Here is a 23099-nt window from a genome sequence, read left to right as displayed (position 1 = left end):
CATAGATAGTATTCCTTTCACCCCAAAATATAAGTATGGAAAAAGGGGCTACGAAGACTCACAGTGATCTGCTACAAGCGTAGTTCTACAAGCACAGAGTATGAGCACAGATATAAGTAAGATATATCTATTCGAATCCAAGTATGTCTTGATGTCAACCTGAAATTTGATGCTAGAAATATGTTTTGATTATCACAAGGAAGCTAAAAGTACAAGAAATTTTGGTTTAACAACCCAAAATCAAGAGATGGATTTTGTGTGTGAAAATGGTGGTTGCAAGAGTGTTTTAGAGAGAGAGAGGTGAGATGGAGAAGATGAAGAAATGGGGTTTCTCTCTCTAAGAGAATCTATTTATAGTTTTCCAATATTAAATAACCTAATAAATATAGGGACTATTTGTGAACATTTTTGGACTAGAACTTTCTTAAATACGATCGTTTATGACTCGAAATCTAGTATTTTATCGTATTAAATTATAAACTCGTATTATAACTCTAAGGTTTAAGATCGAATTGACCTACATGTGAGAATATATCTTAAGTCTAAAGCACGTCTAGAACTTTGATGAAATTTGTGGGTTTTATTTACTACATTTCTAAGACGGTTGTTACATATGACGAAACCTTTGCTCCAATGGCCAGACTTGAAGCAATATGCTTATTCTTGGCACATGCTGCTTATCGAAACTTCACTGTATATCAAATCGATGTCAAGAGTGCTTTCCTAAATGGAAAACTTGAAGAAAAAGTTTATGTGGAGCAGCCACCTGGTTTTGAAGATCTAACCAAGCCAAACCACGTTTATCGTCTTTATAAAGCATTATATGGTCTGAAACAAGCTCCCAGAGCTTGGTACCACAATCTTTCTGAATTTCTTCTTTCCAAGTTTCAGCGAGGATCTATAGACAACACCCTCTTTATCTATAGAAAGGGTGCTCATGTCCTATATGTACAAATATATGTCAATGACATCATATTTGGATCCTCCAGCAAGAAACTTTGTAATAAGTTTAGCTCACTAATGTCTTCTCACTTTGAAATGAGTATGATAGGTGATCTGACCTTTTTCCTTGATCTACAAATTCGCCAACTTCATGATGGCATTTTTATAAACCAAGAAAAATACATTCGAGACATGCTGGCTAAATTTGATATGTCTAATATCACTACTAAGCCTACTCCTATGTCTCCTCCAAACAATCTCCATGCTGACCGTGATGGTAATCATGTGAACCCCACCCTCTATCGTGGGATGATAGGCTCGCTGATGTATCTCACAGCGAGTCGTCCAAACATTATGTTTGCTACTTGCCTTTGTGCAAGATATCAAGCATCCCCAAGGGAGTCTCACTTACTTGCTGTCAAGAGAATTTTTAAATATCTCAAAGGGACTTCCTCTCTAGGTCTTTGGTATCCCAAAGATTCTAACTTTGACTTAGTTGCATACTCTGATTCTGACTATGTTGGATGCATGTTAGATAGGAAAAGTACCAGTGGTGGATGTCAACTGTTGGGGGGAAGGCTGACTAGTTGGTCTAGTAAGAAACAGCATACAGTTTCCATCTCCACTGCTGAAGCTGAGTATGTGTCAACAGCAAGTTGTTGTACACAAGTCCTCTGGATGAAAAACCAACTTGCTGACTATGACTTAGATTTTTCGAAAATCCCAATTATGTGTGACAACACTAGCGCTATTTCCATCACACATAATCCTGTTCAGCATTCCAAAACTAAGCATATTGACATTAGGTATCACTTCATTCGTGATCATGTCATGAAGGGGGACGTAGAAATCTACTTTATCCTCACTGATGATCAACTTGCTGACATCTTCACTAAACCTTTAGATGAAAAGAGATTCAAGGATCTCGTCAGCAGGTTGGGAATGCTAAATGGTGATTCTGCCACTTAACTTACATATCTTTTGTAAGTTAAAATCTCTTGACTCACATCAAGATCTTTCAGCAAGTTCAAGTGTGTCTTGCTTGCTACATATCAAGGCAATGAAGATCCATAAGTCTTCATCTAGTCCAGCAGCAAACGACTCCTGGTAAAGACATCTAAAATCCGTTGATCCCTGATGCTTTGGGAAAAAGCATAACAAAAGTAATAGGGTGCTGAAAGTCCCTATCTAGTCCAGCAGCAAACGGCTACTGGTAAAGACATCTAAAATCCGTTGATCCCTGATGCTTTGGGAAAAAGCATAATAAAAGTAATAGGGTGCTGAAAGTCCCTATCTAGTCCAGCAGCAAACGACTACTGGTAAAGACATCTAAAATCCGTTGATCCCTGATGCTTTGGGAAAAAGCATAACAAAAATAATAGGGTGCTGAAAGTCCCTATCTAGTCCAGCAGCAAACGGCTGCTGGTAAAGACATATAAAATCCGTTGATGGCTGACAATTTTATTATAAAATCCACTACGTATGTTGCTATATATTTTATTATATATCTCAAACGGTTACCTCGATTTTCTCTTAAATGGGCAACTTGTACAATGTGCGCGCCGTATAAACTCGAGTACAATTGAAATCGTGGTTCATATAGTCACATCATACTTCCCTCATACGTACATATAAACAGTGTCTCACAATTTAATATAATTTTTTTTATCTCACGCATGAAAGAGAGTACATGTGACGACTCACTTTTTGCAGTCATGGAACCCATATCCATGCCATATATATGCAAATCTCTTCTTCTCACTACAAAAAAACAGGCTTTTAGAGACTGAAAAATCAGTCTTTGATACACCATGATCAGTTACTAATAGTATATCAAGGACTGATTTTGCTAGTTGCTAGCCAGTTACTACCGCTTAGTCCCAGAAAGTGGGGTTAACAACTGAAAATCAATCCTTGTTATATGGAACCAACAAGGAGTAAAGATCAGTATCCTAACTAAAAAAATTCAGTCCTTATATATGTAAGTTGGTGCCATGTTATTCAGTCCCTAATGTTTTTATCGGTGACTGAAAGCCAGTCGCAAATACTATGATAGTTCAGTTACTACTATGTAGATATAGGGACTGAAATTTAGTCCAAGAACCCTGGGCACTTTCAGTCCTTAATTGCTACTTTTGGATACTGAAAACTAGTTTCAAATTATTACCAAATCAGTCTTTAATAAAAGGTTTTAAAAACTGATAATTAGTCCTAAAAAAAAGTCACTTTCAGTCCTTAACTTGCTATTTTTGGAGACCGAATATTAGTTTCAAAATGTCACTAAATCAGTCCCCGATAATAAGTCGTTAATGAATGATAATTAGTCCTAAAAACTAATCATATTCAGTCCTTAAATTGCTTCTTTTAGAGACTAAAATTTAGTTTCTAGTCAGTATCTAATATAAGGCTTTAAAGACTGTTTAATAGTCCGAAAATCTAGAAGATTTTCAGTCCTTAATTTGCTGCTTAGTTTGTTGCTTTTAGAGACTAGAAATTAGTTTCAAATCATCACCTAATCAGTCTCTGATTGTAACAACCGCCTTACGAATATTCTAATTAAGTTCTTAGATCGTATCTTCGCCATCTGAACAGCTAGTCAGTCCAATCTATTTAAGTTCTTGACGTACTTTAGACTTAAAATATCTGCTTATTTGAAGGTCAATTTGATCTTAAAACTTGATTTATGTGACGAATTATGAATTAATTCGATAAAATATATGAAGGTTCGGTTCATAAATGTTTATGTTCATGATTATTCTAGTGCAAAATGTTCACAAATAGTCCCTTGGAAATACCTAGTGCATTCATTTGGAAAAGGTATAAATAGAATATTGTAGTGTGAGAAAATTCACTATTCATTCATCACCTCCAAACACCTCTCTCTCTCTAAAAACACATAGTCAGGAACACCTCCACCACCATTTTCACACACTAAAAATCACCATTTTGATTATGGGTTGTTTAAGTGAAATCACTTGTACTTTTGGGTTCCTTGTGACGATCAAAACACGTTTCTAGCATCAAATCGCAGGTAATAACAACATCTTTTGAGAATTTGATCAAAACAAAAGTGTACTTTTCATGGTTTGTGTCTAAATGTGTTTAACATCATTTTGGTGAACAAATCTGGGGGCCCAATCGCTCAAGAACTCGAAGTCGATGATAAAGGAGTCAGGAAGTTCAAGAACCGATTTTGGATCCCTGCAGCTAATGGTGTCAGAGAGATCATCATGCGGGAAGCTCAGAGTTCAAGGTACTCGATCCATCCTGGTGCTGACAAGATGTACAAGGACCTGAAACTAGACTATTGGTGGCCTGGGATGGAAAGAGAGATCTACGAGTACGTCAGCCGGTGCCTGACATGTTCTAGAGTTAAGATTGAACATCAGAAACCTTCGGGGTTGTTGAAACAACTAGAAGTCCCGGTGTGGAAGTGGGAAGATATCACTATGGATTTTATTATGAAGTTACCTCGCACAAAGAACAACCATAACTCTATTTGGGTGATAGTAGACAGACTGACGAAATCCGCTCGTTTCCTTCCAATTCGTGATGACTATCCGTTGGAAAGACTTGCAGAAATCTATATAGAATACATTGTGACCAAGTACGGTGTCCCTTTGTCAATTGTGTCAGACCGAGATCCTCGTTTTACTTCTGATTTTTGGCAGTCACTACAAGAAGCCTTAGGTACTAGACTGAACTTGAGCACCGCCTACCATCCACAATCTGATGGACAGAGCAAACGTACTATTCAGACATTGGAGGACATGCTTCGTGCCTGTGCATTAGAGTTCAGAGGGAGTTGGGACAAGCATCTCCCGTTGATCGAGTTCTCTGTAATCAACACGATTTTCTCAACCGAATTCACATCAACAATGGCGTTTGGTTAGTGTGTGTGTTCTTGGTGTTTGTGTGTGTTTTGAGAGAGAATTAGGATCAAGAGTGTGATTTTCAGATGTAATTGTATGAATAATGTGTTGTTAATATTCCAAAGTTATAATTTCTAAGGAATTGAGGGTTATTTATAGTCCAAACTATCTAACTATGCTAATTAACACTATTAGCCCCTCAACCTTAGAAATTATCAACTCATGTTTTAACAACAAGTAAGTCCATAACTTAAATTACAATGTATCACTATTTTTGGATTTCTAACATTCTCCCCCTTAGTGATATATTGTAATGTCTGAAGTACGTGTTGATTTGTCTTGTAGGAATGAATTTGATGAGCCCGGTGATGAAGACAATTGGTGTATGAAAACAAGTCTTCAAAGCTTTCTCATTGTCTTTGGAGAACTTGATTCAATCTTGGTCTTGGACTTCTTGAAGTTAGATCATCTGTTGTTTCTCAATGTTCTTATAGAACAGAGAATGATGAGTGTGTGAATGTCTTGAATCTTTGAAGATTGTTGAATCATGAATCAGAGTTGTCTTTTAAGGTGCGGAAGGTATGAACTTGTCTTGAATTCTTCAATCTTCGAAGTCTTGGAATGAATTTTCAGAAATATGTACTCTCCCCCTTGATGTGTGCAATATAGCTTTAGATAAAGTGTTTGTTGTATGACGTGAAGATCTTTTATTTGACGAATACTCTTTTTGAAGCTTTTCTTCTTTGTCTTTAATCTTCAATCTTTTGTTCTTTGAAGTTTTGATCTTTGTCACATTGTCTTGAACACTTTTGAGAGTAAACATTTCAAAAAGGTTTTGGAAAGTCTCTTATGAAGTAATCATACTCCTCATTAATCCATGAGTAATCACAGTCTCTTTGATTTTTGAAGCTGAATGATAGTATCTCTGAAAGCAATTAAAACAACCAAACACAAACATTGTCCTTATCAATCATTTTTCTCCTTGTCCTTATCAATCATTCAATCATATTATTTTCTCCCCCTCATAATGACAAGGTTGGAAACCAATGTCATTATGCAAACATTGATTGATTTAAATATTTAGAAGAAATATTCATGACTAAAATTTAGACACTATACACATGAAGATTTATCAATAAACAAAACATCAATCTAATCACATAATCCAACCCAATTGTTCCTATGGATGACTAAAATGTAAGATTGAAGTTGTTTGGATAACCGTTGTATCATGGTGTTGGTGTTTTCTATGTTCGGGTGATGAGAAAAGAAACCGGATAAGAATGATCCGTTAGCATTCAAAAATCGAAAGGATTAATGAAATAACCGAAGGAAATGTATTATCATCTATCGGATTTCCTATGTATCATTGAGACATGCACAAAGCAAACCTCTAACATAGTTTGGTCTTTTGGCTTTCCAACCTCAAGAATGCTTTAAAGAATGTAAACCATGGTCAGTGTCACCTAGGCGTTCGATAACCATGTTCTACTAGCCTTAAAGACTTTTATGAAAAATCCAAGGTCACAATAGACTTCTTGTTAACTCAATAATTACAAAAATGCAATTATGAGACCTACGTTCAAAGCTGGAAATGATGTTAGCAATGGTAGGATTTCCATTTGATCATCGTGAAATATCATCTAAGATATCACTACAAATGTTCCGGCTATATCACAAAGATAAGCATGTATATCACAAAGATATGACGCAAATGTGTCCTAAAGAATGAATAACGATCAAATTAATGATCAATTATAAGAGCTCTAGACACAAAGTGATCAAATGAAGTCGGGGACTGGAGCAGAGTGTCACCCTTTTTCAATATCAACATCTTCCAAATGAAGAGTTAATAGAGATGAGAAAATCTCCGTGAGAAGTAAAACAAGCATTTGTTAAGAAACACTTGAGTGGTTAGGTAAAGATGTGAATTGCTTCACTGGGTTCATGAAGGCTTTTTCAATACCGAAATATCAACAAATGACATCCGATAGAAATGTGTTTTACCCGGCGATTTTAGAATTTTAGAGAAGGGTATCAATTCTTTTAACCCTTTTCTCACAACATGATCACCATAACCTCTCACTTTTCGACTTTACTCCCTCCAACTTAGTTGCACAAATTCATCATCACTCAAAAATACCCTCACGTTCTAATGAAAGAAGTGAATACTCCGGGGTTAGATTTCATCGGCGATGATGAAATTCATGGAGTAGAATTTTGAGAAAAACCTAGTCGCTCATGTGCAAACTAAACACCGAACTTCCTTTGAAGCAAATGTTTCGGAAAAAAAAACATTAAATGAAAAAAAATGTTTAAACAACACATTTGAAGTTTGAAAGAGATTTGAAATCACAAACTCCCCCTTTATCTATGCAAAGATAGATCGAAAAGATTTTCATAGAAAAGGTGGAGCAAAAATGATTTGTGTGAAATCAAATCAGGGTTTATGAAAAATGAACTCAATCAATTGTTCAAGATGAGATAACTCAGGAGTACACAAAGACGTTCAATCCTTTGTTTCTCATATCAACAATTGAGAGTTTTTGAAATAGGTGTAACAAAATTGCAATTAACATCTTGTATTATACATAAAACATTCATATAAGACTACTTGGAAGTACACAAAGGCGTTCAATTCCACGTTATCTTATATCAATCTATATGTATAACAACATGAATTGATTCCAACTTTGAAACATAAATAATTTTTCTTTTTAAGACTGTGTTATACAGAGTATATGCAAGCCATTTTGAAATAGATAACACAAATAAGCACGGGTTATACACTGAGTGTGCATAAGCCATCTTGAAATAAATAGTTCAATGAAGAACGGGTTGCATACTAAATATACGCAAGCCACTTTGAAATAAAAGAAAATTAAGAAAATCTTTTTGTTATTTTTCAAAAATTTTATTTTTGTATTTGATTTTTTGTTTTTCAATTTTTTTTTAATTTTTGAAAAATGAATCAAGAATTCCTTCCATGGTAAAGTGAATTAAGGATCAAGATTTAGCATACCAAGTTTAGAGATTAAGAAATTAAACCTCTTTTCGTCCAGTGGTTTTGTGAACAAATCAGCGAGTTGGTGGTCAGTTCCCACGAAATAGAGTTCGATGTCACCTTTCTCAACATGATCTTTGAGAAAATGATATCTCACATCAATGTGTTTTGAACGTGAGTGGTTGACTGAGTTGACGGCAATTGCAATGGCACTTTGAGAATCACAATAGATAGGGACACGAGCATATTTCAGACCATAGTCAGTAAGTTGTGTTTTCATCCATAACACTTGAGCACAACAACTAGCAGCAGCTACATATTCAGCTTCTGCTGTTGACAGTGATACGCAATTTTGCTTCTTGGATGACCAACTTACAATCTTATCCCCTAAGAATTGTAAAGTACCAGATGTGCTTTTGCGATCAAGCTTACAACCTGCATGATCTGCATCTGAATAGGCAGTTAAATTGAATCCAGTATCCCTTGGATACCAGAGACCAAGATTGGGTGTACCCTTCAGATAACGAAAAATTCGTTTCACAGCTTGGTAATGTAAATCAGTAGGAGCGGCTTGATACCTAGCACACATACATGTTGCAAACATTATATCTGGGCGAGATGTTGTAAGATACAACAATGAACCAATCATGCTTCTATACCTCTTTTGGTCAAATGGTTTCCCATTTTTATCAGCATTTATGTTTGTACGAGCAGCCATTGGGGTTGAAATTGAAGAACAGTTAGTCATTTCAAACTTTTTCAACATATCTTTTATGTACTTACCTTGTGATATAAAAATACCAGTTGGTAGTTGTTTGATTTGTAGACCCAAAAAGTAATTCATTTTCCCAATCATGCTCATTTCAAAATGATTGACCAATAGAGATGAAAAATTTCGGCAAAAAGTTTGACTGGTTGACCCAAAAATAATGTCATCAACATATATTTGGACAAGTAAAACATGTTTACCTTGCTTACGAATAAACAGGGTAGGGTCAATTGTACCTTTGGTAAAGCCTCCTTTGAGTAGAAAGTAGATAAGGAATCATACCATGCTCGAGGTGCCTGCTTCAAACCATAGAGAGCTTTGTCTAACCTGTAGACATGGTTTGGCTTTTTAGGATCAACAAAACCTTCAGGTTGCTCCACGTAAACTTCTTCTTTGAGTTCTCCATTCAAGAATGCTGTTTTGACATCCATTTGAAACACTGTGAAGTTTCTGAATGCAGCATAAGCTAAGAAGATACGAATGGCCTCCATTCTTGCAACAGGAGCGAAAGTTTCGTCGAAATCCACACCAGGTTGTTGGCAGTAACCCTTTGCAACCAATCTAGCTTTGTTCCTTACTACAACTCCATTTTCATCCTTCTTGTTCTTGAAAATCCACTTGGTGCGAATTGGTTCTTCTTTTCTTGGATTTGGAACCAATCTCCATACCTTTAGCCTCTCAAACTGAGCTAATTCATCTTGCATTGCTTTAACCCACTCTGGATCACTAAGAGCTTCAGAGACTGTTTTGGGTTCAATGTTACTCAGTGAAAGTGCAACAAGACACTCATTGACTGTAGTACGGGTAGAAACACCACCTTGTGGATCTCCGATGATTTGTTCTGCAGGATGATCCTTGCGTATACGTGACCACTTGTTGTCATGAGGAAGAGGATCTTGTTGATGAAGGTCAACATTATCATCATTAAATCCAGAGTTTTGTTGAGCAATGGAATCATAGCTTGGAAGAACTCTTTCCTCAAAATTTGGATGATCAAAATCCAGTGGTACATACACATTTGGAGTATTTGATGGATTTGTTGTTTGGGTGATTTGAGAAGGTTGTTCTTGATCATTCTTTTGAGAATAAATATCACTTGAAGATGATTCTTCTTGCTCTGTAGAATTTGAAGATGATTCATGATTGTTGTCTGGAACTGATTCATTTGTTTGAATGGGGTCATTGTTCGGAATTGGTTCAATGATGACTTGAGGTTCCTTTTCTTGAATCGGTTTTGAATTGTAGAATTCTTCAAAAAGAATATCTAGCTCTTCACTTGTTGGAGTTGGATATTTCTTGAATTTTGAAGCTAAGGTAGACGTCCTTGAGGAAGCACTTAAAGTACTTGGATCACTAGTTGTTGGTAGCAAACTTTCTTGTTCAAATATCATACCAGACATCTCGTCAAACCAAACATTCATGGTTTCTTGAATCGTGTTTGTTCGACGATTAAAGATGCGATATGCAATTGATGTCTTTGAGTAACCAACAAAGTAACCTTCGTCACCTTTCCTTTCAAACTTTCCAACATTTTCCCGATCATTCAAGGTATAACAAACACACCCAAAAATATGGAAGTAATTGATGTTGGGTTTGCGTTTGTTAATAACCTCATAAGGAGTCTTCTCATGACGCTGATTGATGATGGACCGATTTTGAGTATGACAAGCTGTGTCAACAGCTTCAGCCCACATGTTTGATGGTAACTTGGAATAAGCAAGCATTGTTCTTGCTGCTTCCACCAGCATACGGTTTCTCCTTTCAAAACACCATTTTGTTGCGGGGTACGAACAGCAGAGAATTGGTGAGTAATTCCTTTTGATTTGCAAAAGTCATTGAAGATGGCATTTTTGAAATCAGTACTGTTATCTGAACGGATATAACGGACTGGGAGTTGAAGATTCACTTGAGTGGAAGTGATGAAATCGATCAGTATTTGAGTTGTTTCATCTTTTGAAGCAAGAAACTTGACCCAAGTGTATCTAGAATAATCATCAATGATAACCAGAATATATCTCTTCCCGTTTCTGCTTTGTACTTTCATAGGCCCACAAAGATCCATGTGAATCAAATGAAGAGGTGCCAAAGTGTGTGGAATTTTCTTTGGTTTATGAGAAGTTCTCTTGATCTTCCCAACTGCACAAGAAGGACAGATATGCTCACTTTCATATTTGTAGTCAGGCAAGCCTTCAACAAGTTGCTTGTTGACTAATGCATTGATGGTTTGATAATTCAAGTGAGAAAGCCTTCTGTGCCACAACCAAGAATTTTTCGATGTAGCTTTTGAAACAAGACAGATATTATCAGTTGGTTGGTTATCATCAAGATTAACTGTGAAAAGATTGTCTCACGATCTCTGCATAGGATATCAACTCCATCTAGAGTTTGGACTTTGCACAGAGATTGTCGAAAAAGTACTTGAAGATTGTTGTCACAGAACTGTCCAACACTAAACAAGTTATGACTCAGGCCTTCAACATAATGAACTTTCTTAATGACAATTCCGTTTCTTTCAATCTCTCCATAACCTAGAATTGGAGCGAAATTGTTGTTTCCGAAACGCACAGTTCCCATGAATCTTTCAACAAAATTCTTGAGCAATGATTTATTGCCAGTCATGTGTTTTGAACACCCGGAATCGAGTATCCATACACAGATGGTTATTTCCTGCAAACAAAAATTTAACCGATTTTAGGTACCCACTTAAAGACGGGTCCTTTGTGGTTAGTTAATACAGGCAGGGGATATAACTTAGGATATGCATACAAACATGCTTTTATGTCAATATACTTGTTAACAAGCACATTATCAATAAGCACATTTGGATTGAACAATCGAATATTAACGCATGAATCAAAAGTAACATGTTTACCAACATTCAAACCATGCATATAAGAACAAGAATTAACATTGTTTACAACATCACAAGGCTTGGCCTTGGCACCATTAACATTGTTTAACACAGAGGACTTAAAAGATAAATTGTTTGACGCAAAAACATGCTTCTTCTTTCTACCATCTTTTCTTCTTCGCCTTTTCTTCTTTTTATCAACATTAGTGATCTTAGGTACTAATGACTTAGCTTCCCATTTAGACTCACTAATCAAGCTCTTTCCACCTGTTGGATTGGCATTAAGAAGATTAGAATGAATGTTTTGAAGCACTTTTATCTTTTTAGACTCTTTTGAAGGTGCGGAAACTTCTTGTTTCTTAGGTTTATCATGAGAAAACCAGCCATATCTATCCCTATACCTAGTTGCACCATTTGAAGCATCCCTAGTTAGCAAAACTGAGCTAGACTTAGACACTTTAGAATTTGAACTAGAATGAGAGCTAGACAAAGAAACATTTGAATTGATTTCCAGAAGTTTCACTTTGTTGTATTTTATTTTGGAATTGGTCTCATCTTGCTTGGTTTTGACATGCTTTTCTGGGGTAGGACACTTTGTTTTTAACTTATTGATTCTTGGTTTGGTGACAGTCTTTGGTTCAGTCTTGATGGGTTTGGAAGTAACCTGTTTCTTTGAATAATATGAAGTTAGAGCTTTGAAAAATGATTTTGGAGATTCCTCTTTTGATTCAACTTTGATTTTGGTAGATTCAATCTTTTTCTCAGTTTCAGAATCAAAAACATATTCTCCCTCCATGAATTTATCAAAATCAGATTTGTGGAATGGTGAAACCGGAGAGAATTTTGAAAAATCAGGAGTTTTGTTTTCCAACTTCACACTATTGGTTGTCTCAGGAATAATATTAAATTGAACTGACGCTTCTTTGGTTTCACAAGAAAATTGAGTAGAAGTATCAACACCTATACTAACACAAGGCTTAGGGTGAACAACTAACTCTTCAGGAAACTCACAAGTGAAAAACCTAACGTAGTACCATATTAAAACTAAACTATGCGCAAGTTCGTCATTCGATAAATCAGATTGCACATAATCATCAGCTATGCCAGTAGCAGTATTTCGATATGAATACTCAAAAGAATCAGTCAAGGTTTGGGTGGAGGTAGGATTAGATGAAACATAAGTAGTCTAAGTTGAATGATCTACTGAGAGACTGAAATCTGTTTGTGTAGAAACATTCACACTGACTTTCTTGATATCAACAACAATTGATTCATTCTTTGAATTCGGACTTTGAGATTTCAGATCATTGATAAAGTTTTGTTGAGATTCCACCTTTTGTTGTAAACCTTCTATTTGTTTTTCCAAAATTATGGATGGAACATACACTTTAGTTGGTTTAGGTGGGAAAACGACAGATTCTTGGTTTTGAAAATTAGACGCAATCTCTTCTAATTCAAAATTTGAAGACTTTTTCATTTCATAAGAAGTGTTGACGGCATCATAATTAACCAAAAATTTATTGTTTTGAATTTTCTCAACTTCATCAGTCTCAAATTCGTCATCCAATGGACGTATGAATTGTTGAACCATACCAAGTCTTAAAAACTTTTCAGCATACAAGGGTTCTATTTTTTCTTTGGCTTTTTGCAATGGAGTGATATTCTCAAATCCCAACCCAAGAAGAAGTTCTGATCTATCAATCTTTGACTTATTGAAATAGGCAGTGAAATCCAAAAAAGGGTTTTGTTCAACTTTGTACAACTTTTCTTGATAGAAAAGTTTATTCTTTTTATGTTCCTCAATTTGGCTTCCAAGATTTTCAATCTCAATGCCTTTTAAAAAACAGTTATGATTTAAATCAGAAACTTTTCTTTCAAGTTCAATTGTTTTTGGTGTAGTCTCTTGAAGCTTTTTATTTAGAATATCAACATCCATTTGTCTCGCATTGGCACGAAGCCATTCATTGGTCTTTTGAATTTCAAGATCTTGATTGGCCTTTTCAAGATCAAGAATGGTCTTTTCTAAATTATGACACTTTTCCAATAACTTAGAGTCAGGAGACGCATTCATTTCACATTCTTTGACCAACATTTTTTCTTTATAGTTTTGAAATTCTTGTTTCATGGCATCATATTCAAAAAGAAGTTTAGAATTTTCTTCAAGAAGTTTTGTGTATTCCCTTTTTGAAAATATAATGCTATTTTTCAATTTCTTGTTTTTGTTGGCTAAAGAAGTGTAATGATTTGTCAGATTTGATAAGGCAATTCTACAAGACTCTTTATCCTTAATTGAAGAAAAAGTAGAGTCGAGATTTACCTCATCATCGGGATATTCCTCGTCAGTGTTATCAGCCTCCAGCATCTTATCTTTGCTCAACCTTGCCATGAAACATACATTGGCAGACAGATCTTCATCTTCATCATCAGTAAGCAAGAGCCACTTGTCATCTTCAGCAATCAAGGCTTGACCGGCTTCAACTTGCTTTGCCAGAAGCATCTTCTGCTTGTAGTATGCATAATCCTTTTTGCGAGGCTGTTTGCAATCCACAGCAAAATGACCAGGAAATCCACAGTTGTAACACTTTTTGTCAGATGTCTTTTCTTTCTCCATGATTTGTTTCTCATTTTCTGCTTTCTTGTCTCTTTGCTTGGAGACAGTTGTTTCACCTTGTTCAAAACTCTTGTGATGATATTGTTCCTTCTTTGGAAATGCACTTGTTGATGAAGTTCGAAGATTGTTGTTAGTTGGCCTCGCTTTGAAATATTTCTTCTTGAAATGCTTGGTAACAACGGCAAGAGCTTGGTAGAATTCATCAGGAACACCATCTCTTGGAGCCAAGTAATCTTCTCCTTCCTCATCAGACGAAGAAACAATAATCATTTGTCTTTTAAGAGCCTCAGAAACCTTTCGTTCAACAACCAATGCCAAAGGATCAGTAGATACAACTTCTGGCACTTTGTTGAATGAATTTTTGCTTAGAACTTTGCTCTCATTCAACTTGAAAGATTCATAAAGAGTATGAATGGTGAATTTGGTCAGATCTTGATGTTGTTTGATTTGGGTTCCATATTCTTCCCATTCGAAACCAAGTGCTTTGATAAACTTGATGTTCAACTCAATCTCATCTTTCTTGACCTTGTTCTTTCTCAGTTCATTGATCACATTGCAGAATCGGTAGTAGACGGACTCAAGAGATTCATTTGGAGATTTCTGAAAATTGTCAAATTCGGTTAAGACATTAGTCAGTCGAATTGTTGAAGTTACATCAGAACCTTCCATTTGTCTAGCAACTTCATCCCAAATCTCCTTTGCTGTGTCGTAAGAATCAACTGAGCCATAGATCTCATCAGGAAGTGCTTGGTACAAACATGACCTAGCTTTGTTGTCAGCAGTAGTACGATCTCTTTGTTCAGCGTTTAAAAGATCAGGAGTCAAAATGGTATGGGTAGTAGGATGACGATGCATAGCAAGTCCATTGATGATTGAGTCCTTAAGCATGTGACCATTTGTCTGACGTTCAATGTAATCCATGAACCTTTTCTTCCAAAGTCCATAATTACCACGATAAAGAACTGGTGGTCTTGTATCAGTACCCAGAGACAATGCTTCACGAGTAGTCATTTGAAATTGATTTGAATTGAGAATTGAATTGATTTTTAAGAAATGAGGAAAATATGAAACGATCTAATTTGTAATGAAACTGAAACGATCTGAATTTGATGTGAAAATGAAACGATCTAAAATGAAGAATGAAACGATTTGTTTTGGAGTATGAATGAGACGATCTGAATTGGAGTGAAAATGAAACGACCTAAACTGGGATTTAAAGTGAAACGATTTAAATTGTATGAAAAATGAAACGATTTAATTTGGAGTAAGAATGAAACGATCTAATTCTGGGATTAAAAATGAAACGAATGGTTTTTGAATTAAAATTGAAACAATCTAAATTGAATAATTTCTGAAGAATGAAAATTCTAAGTGTTCTGAAATGATTTGAGCAGAGTTTTGGTATGAATTGTAATGAAATGAATTGAGCAAAACCAATCACAAAGATCAGTTACCCAAATGTAGTATGATTTCCAATCACAACTCTGCAGAAATTACTCAAGCCAGAAAAAATTCAAGTGAAACTTGAAACGATCTAAAAGAGATCGTTCTCATTTCTAAGAGAACTGAAACGATCTAAAATAGATCGTTTTGGTTCCTCTTCAGAATTTCTCAATAACTTGTATAATTTTCAATAACTGAATTGACCAAAACCAATCCAAATGATCAGTTAGCCACAATCAGTTATTCACAACACAACACTTGTCAAAACGATCAAAATTTGAATCGTTTGACAAACCACAACACTGATATGAATATATGAAGGAAAGAAAAACTGAGACGATCTAAATTAAGATCGTTTTACCAGTCGTCTTCAACATCTGAACATGAACAACTCCATTGACGAAATTTAAAACTTCAAAATCTTTTGATTTTCTGAGAATTGGAACATGACACCACTTGCAAACAGTTTGTTTTCACCTCAGCAATGATCCGATTAACAAAACTTAGCTTATAACACAACAGAATCAAATCCCAAATTTTAGCGCCAAAAACTCAAAATCTGAACTTTTGATCCAGATTGAATTAGAACATGAAACTTGAGAGGATTATGTTATTAACTATGAGGAATCGAACGGTGAACAAACATTTGTGATTTTATGTGATTTGAGAGGTTAATTTTTTTAATTTCAGAACGAACAAAAATGACGAACAGAAGCAGAAATAAAACAGAATTAAAGGTGATTTGTGATGAGAAGTGATTGAATTCAGTTATGGATCGAGATCAGAACGATGTTTGCTCTGATGCCAAATGTAATCAACACGATTTTCTCAACCGAATTCACATCAACAATGGCGTTTGGTTAGTGTGTGTGTTTTGAGAGAGAATTAGGATCAAGAGTGTGATTTTCAGATGTAATTGTATGAATAATGTGTTGTTAATATTCCAAAGTTATAATTTCTAAGGAATTGAGGGTTATTTATAGTCCAAACTATCTAACTATGCTAATTAACACTATTAGCCCCTCAACCTTAGAAATTATCAACTCATGTTTTAACAACAAGTAAGTCCATAACTTAAATTACAATGTATCACTATTTTTGGATTTCTAACATTCTCGTACAACAACAGCTATCACACTAGCATACAGTGTGCACCGTTTGAGGCTTTATATGGACGTAAGTGCAAATCACCACTTTGCTGGCTTGACGCTGGTGAAAGAAGTTGGTTAGAACTCCCAGTTGTGCAGTACACTACTGACAAGATCGCTATTATCAAAGAAAGCTTAAAGCTGCTCAAGACAGACAGAAGTCGTACGCTGACAAACGCCGTAAACCTCTAGAATTCCAAGTGGGCGATAAAGTTCTGTTAAAAGTTTCCTCGTGGAAAGGTACTACTCGTTTCGGCAAGAAAGGCAAATTGGCGCCTCGATACATTGGACCTTATAAGATTATCAAACGAGTTGGACCAGTCGCATACAAACTAGAACTACCCATAGAACATGGCAATGTTCATGACACCTTTCACGTGTCCAATCTAAAGAAATGCTTGGCTGACGACCCAACCGTCATTCCTGTTAAGGATGTTCACATCGACGAAGGGCTTGAGTTCATTAAAGAACCCATCGAGATCATTGATAAAGATGCTAAACAAACTAGACAGAGTAGAGTACCACTAGTACGTGTGCGATGGAGTGCTAGACATGGGTATAAGGACACTTGGGAACGCGAGGACTTCATTAAGAAGAAGTACCCTCATCTTTTCAATCGGCAAGACTCTTAATTTCGAGGACGAAATCCTCTAAGTGGGGGAGAATGTAACAACCGCCTTACGAATATTCTAATTAAGTTCTTAGATCGTATCTTCGCCATCTGAACGGCTAGTCAGTCCAATCTATTAAGTTCTTGACGTACTTTAGACTTAAAATATCTGCTTATTTGAAGGTCAATTTGATCTTAAAACTTGATTTATGTGACGAATTATGAATTAATTCGATAAAATATATGAAGGTTAGGTTCATAAATGTTTATGTTCATGATTATTCTAGTGCAAAATGTTCACAAATAGTCCCTTGGAAATACCTAGTGCATTCATTTGGAAAAGGTATAAATAGAATATTGTAGTGTGAGAAAATTTACTATTCATTCATCACCTCCAAACACCACTCTCTCTCAAAACACACATAGTCAGGAATACCTCCACCACCATTTTCACACACTAAAAATCACCATTTTAATTTTGGGTTGTTTACGTGAAATCATTTGTACTTTTGGGCTCCTTGTGACGATCAAAACACGTTTCTAGCATCAAATCGCAGGTAATAACAACATCTTTTGAGAATTTGATCAAAACAAAAGTGTACTTTTCATGTTCTTGTTCTTGATGATTTGGTCCAATTTTTGTTAAGGAATCATGTTTATAAGCAATGGGTTTGTGTCTAAATGTGTTTAACATCATTTTGGTGAACAAATCTGGGTCATAACATGATCTAATTTACAAAACTCATTTTCAAATATGAACATAACTAGTTCTTGAAGTTCAAAGTGTTCATGTGATATTTTGATCCTAAAAACTGTTAAGGCGTTATGAAAAAGTGTTATTGTGTTAATAAAGTACTAGTACTACGTTCTAACTCGTCCCGAAATCAACCTAGGCCATCATGGATTGAAACCATGGCTGTTGTATTCGTGTAAAGTTCTTGAGTTGCTGTATTCTTCACTAGAACGTGGGATTGGAAGATTGAATCGTGGTTGTGTTGGCTTGACGTTGATTCACATGCTGGGCAACTGATCATATGATCGGTTTCACTCAACCTAATGTTGAATCGACTTTAGTCATGATTATGGAATGCTAGAACGAACAGAATGGTGAAACGATCTAAATAAGGCTCACATGAAACGATACCTTTGAAGAATGGTGAAACGATCTAAATAAGGCTCACATGAAACGATCCCTATGAAGCCAGAATGGTGAAATGATCTAAATAAGGCTCACATGAGACGATCCCTTTGAAGCTAGAAGTGAAATGATCTAAATAAGGCTCACATGAAACGATCTAAATGAAGCTCACATGAAACGACCTAAATGAAGCTCACATGACACGATCTAAATGAAGCTCACTTGAAACGATTTGAATGGAGTTCACAGGAAATGATCTAATTGGCATGGTACTCAAAACGATTTAAATAGCATGAGGCAGAACGATCTGATCCCAGGAAATGTAAAATAACCTTTTGGCTGTATCTCGAAACAACCTGAATTACGAAACAACCTTGGATATATATATTAAACATAGAACAACCTGGGAACCTAGAAACGACTTTGATTCAAGCAGCTATGTTAATCTGAGCCTAACTTGAAGACGACACTGATCCATGACTCATCATGTTTCAACTTATAAACGACCTACTCTTGTATTCGATCCCTAATCTACATAATATTGTGCACAACTTATGAAAGGGGTCCCTAACTTAAAATATTCATCAATCCAGGCTGTTCATGAGTATTAGAACCGGTTATCGAAACGATCTAAGACAACGTCCATTGTACAACCCTAATTGGGTTCTCTAACAAAGTTGTGAACAATTAATTAGTTATAATCATGATTGTGTGTGTTCCAAGGTGTACAAAACAAGTTCAATTCGAATACTTACAGTTCAGTTCGAGTCAAAACGTTTTCAGTTCATTTAGGACCAAGTCATCGGATCATCAAGAACATTTCCGTGATTAATTAATCACCAAAGCCTAATATATGTACGTATTATGTGATCAACAGCGTGTACTTAGGTTTCTGTCAAGGTGTGCTTGGATTTTGATAGATATAATCTACCTACCTCTGTGCTTGTTCTCTGTGCTCAATAACCGTACTGTGCCGGATCACTGTGAGTTCACTTATCCCCTTTTCGCACATATTGTTCAAAGTTCTTCATCGGGGACTGAAAAGCATGAAAATTGTTTTTGTACTCATATATATATATAAATATATATATATGTTCTTGGAGCGTTCTACGTACTATTTTACGATCATATAAATTACTTATAAAATGATTATGAATTATCTTCTAAAGTGTATTTAGATCTTGAATGAGCAGGGTTTTGAATACATTTATAATGCTATACATACTCTCTGTTGTATATTTAGGTCTTGAGTGGGCAGGACCTGAATATACTCATATTACTATATTTGTTCTCTATTATGTACTTATGGTTCTATGTATGAGTTCTATGTTTACTGCTATCAATTCAATTCCCACAGTTCAAGGAATGAACCATAGGTAATTATGGACAGCGCTGTTAGGGTAGGCCCACCCTCATTCTCTACAGTTCAAGAGGATGCATATTATCTGTACTTGTGCTGATCTAGATCATACATATAGCTTACTTGATTATGTGAGCTCACTGGTTCATTATAGTTCATCTTTGGCCAATCGGGTTAGCGGTAATGATATGCTTACATACTAAGTACATTTACTTGTTCTTACACTGTTCTTCTATTACAAAGTACTTTTGATAAGCGTACTAAACTTAGATCTGTTCTTACCATACATACTAGTACTATGTATAATTATTAAGTACTTTATGTGAATCTCACCAACTACTTTCGTAGTTGACTCTTTTGAACTTACATGCTTTTCAGGCTAGACTAATAGATCCCTTAGCATAGGAGTCTTCCTTCTCTCAGCTCATTCCTTTGGTGATTGTTCGTACGTTCAAGATTCGTAGCTATGAAGACTTCCTGTTGCTTGTCCATATTCAGAGTTCAAGATCATTTAAGACAATTGTTCTATCTTTTGAATATTATCTTATCCTGGGTATACCCCATGTGTTGTAATAACTTATGATACTGGTTATCCTTAATGTTATTGGCTGTGTTTGAACTTGTACTGTGCGTGCTTGTGCCTATCTGTGCATCCTGTATATTCCGCTTTAGCGGGGTGTTACACTGATAAAATGCTTTAGAAACTGATAATTAGTCCCTGAAACTGATGAGATCAGTCGCCAATCCAAAGGATTTCAGTCCTTGATTTGTTGATCATCATAAAATCAGTCGATAAATGATGGTTTAAATTTAAATTATACATTAGTCACTGATTCTATATAAAAAGATAAAAAGACACATTATTTAAAGCTAGTAATACCAATATTATTTAAAGCATTAATAATAACAAATCAAAATAATACCAGTTAACAATCTAATAGTTTTGAGGATGATATTCCATATTATTATAAAACAAATAAGTTTCAACATCCTAGATCACTATTGGTGGGTACTTCATTGGAACCTGCGGCTTCGGTAGTATCTGGCGAGGCTATTACATCATCAAAGTCTGGAAATTTTTGCCTCATGAATGCTGCCATTTTATGATAATTACTCTTATAAAATGCGAGTTCAATATCCTTTTTTCTCGATTCATTAATCTCATTCAGGTCTTGTTGAGATGTTGTGTCAACTTGTTGAGATGACATGACAACGTCTTTCATCCATCTATCTTTTTTCTTCATCACTAGCCCAACACCAACCTCCCATCCTGATTGTCTCGACTTCTTCTTTTCACAAACACTTTTTATGGCTTGTCTTTCAAGCTCGTGTTCCATAGCCTTAGTAATAAGAGTTGTTCCTTCATCTTTTAACTTATCCATAGCTTCCTTTTTATGCTTACAGATATTTTCCTAACATAATAGAAAGTCGAAATACAAAATTAAAAATTAGTAGCACCCAAAATAATATTTGACAAAAAGAAATCATAATCAAAAGCTTTTAACAAAAAGCTTACATATGCAATCCGTGCATCATCATTTAGCCATTCTTTATCTTTCTCGTCGGCTTTATAATGCAAGCTGTGATAAATTTCTAAAGGGCTAGGTGGTGTATCGGGAGTTGACTGCAACAATATCGTATTAATAAAAATAGTAGAGAAAATCTCCTTAAGTTCAGTTATATAACTATAGATAGATAGATTGGTCGTTCAGAAAAATAATCGGAGACTAGTCATAGTTGAAAACAGTTATAAACAGAGATAGTTGAAAGGGTCTATTTGAATATCCTAATTAAGAATGAAATGTGGCATGCTAGACAAATGGGTCGAAGCTGTCCAAATATTCTAAGCACACAAACAAAATAACACACATTTTCTGTCATTAGCAATTCATTTTAAGCAAGGTTCTTACTATCTCTAAACATTTAAAACTATATACAAACGCACAAAGCATCAGAAGTCAGTAAACTATAGTATCAAAGTTCTTATGCATGTTTATGTAACTTTCTAGACACTTCTGAGTCATCAGGTGCATAAAATTGGTGGAGACAAATGCAAGAGTTACTGTCATGTTAGTAAACTTCCAAATGAAGCTATCCAAACATTCCAAGCACATTAATAAACGAACAAAAAAAAATACTCATGTGACCAGAATACAAGATTACAATAAGATATATTGAATGGAATATGGTCTAACTGATTACTGCAATGTGACATTAGTAATTATGCTTAGTTCCAGAATAACATATTTGACCCAGAGTAACCGGGTTGACCCATTGGACCCAAACTTACATGCAATATAACAACAGTAGCTATGTGTAATTATAGAATACAATGTGTGACCAAGAAGCTACATGATTGACAAGGACTTAACTGTTTACCTACTAGATCCTATCATTAAACAGGTTATAAGGATCAATTTGGAGGGCACTAGAATTCTCAAACCCAATTATGTCATCTGTTTGCGTTGGCTAATTCTGATAAATTAAAATTAAACTATCAAGAATCTTACCATTTGGTGGACAAGATTGGCTATTGAACGAGAACCCCCTCTGCTTACATTCACTAGTTTTTTTCTGTTACCTTCCATCTTTGCACTATATTTCTAGAAAATCAAAATTAAGCAAAAGTATTATGGTTTGTATATGAAAGAAAATAATCATTATATAATGATTTGTAAATTAGAGTTAGCATACTAACCTGAGTTTTTTCCATCTCCCAATATTTGCATAGATCATCCCAGTCATCTTGAGACCGACAACCAAGTTTCATTTTTTGTCTTGCCAATTGAGGATTTGTTTTTCCTCCAACACTCTTCCAGTGCTTACTCAATTCACCTCGGTAGCGTTTCCAATGTTCACATAGCCAAGCATTCACATACTCCATAAATTTTGTATCTCCTCGTAACAACTCGAATTTTGCCTGAAGTGAATGCACATCTTAATAACAGAAGCTGTAACAAGTAATAAGACATAAAACTGTACATTGAAAATGTAAATATACTTATATTGAAATCGAAATAAATACAACTTACTTGTAATTTCTCATACATCACATTCATATCATCTTGTGGTATTGAATCCCATCTGTGATATTTCAACGGACAAACATTACGAATAACAATCCCACACTCAGTTGCAAATATTGTTGCTGAGGGCCTAACAAAGTTCATTGTGATGCTATCAACTTTCAACGAAATTTTAGAACCCTGAGGCAGCTCTTTTAAAGTCTTGGTCATTTTTGCATTCGTATTTGGACCACGCTTTTTGGGTGGATTGACGGGTACTTCATCAACAACTTGTTGCACATTTTGGGGAATGGGTTGCAGTTGCAACATCGTTTTGTTGCCCAAC

The 23099-nt window shown here is 35.4% G+C and overlaps 1 protein-coding gene across 1 annotated transcript; it reads left to right on the top strand.

Moving 5' to 3' along the window:
• The first annotated feature begins 4172 nt into the window (after window positions 1-4172).
• On the top strand, window positions 4173-19951 carry LOC122595345. Its single transcript, XM_043767691.1, has 4 exons — window positions 4173-4774; window positions 16771-17153; window positions 19632-19764; window positions 19867-19951. The coding sequence occupies exons 1-4, from the start codon at window positions 4173-4175 to the stop codon at window positions 19949-19951; spliced, it is 1203 nt and encodes a 400-aa protein (XP_043623626.1).
• The last annotated feature ends 3148 nt before the right edge of the window (window positions 19952-23099 follow it).

The sequence above is a fragment of the Erigeron canadensis genome, chromosome 4 (assembly GCF_010389155.1).
Source record: "Erigeron canadensis isolate Cc75 chromosome 4, C_canadensis_v1, whole genome shotgun sequence".
NCBI classification, from domain to species: domain Eukaryota; kingdom Viridiplantae; phylum Streptophyta; class Magnoliopsida; order Asterales; family Asteraceae; genus Erigeron; species Erigeron canadensis.
Note: the sequence above shows the minus strand (reverse complement) of the source record. Positions and strands in the feature narration are given on the sequence as shown.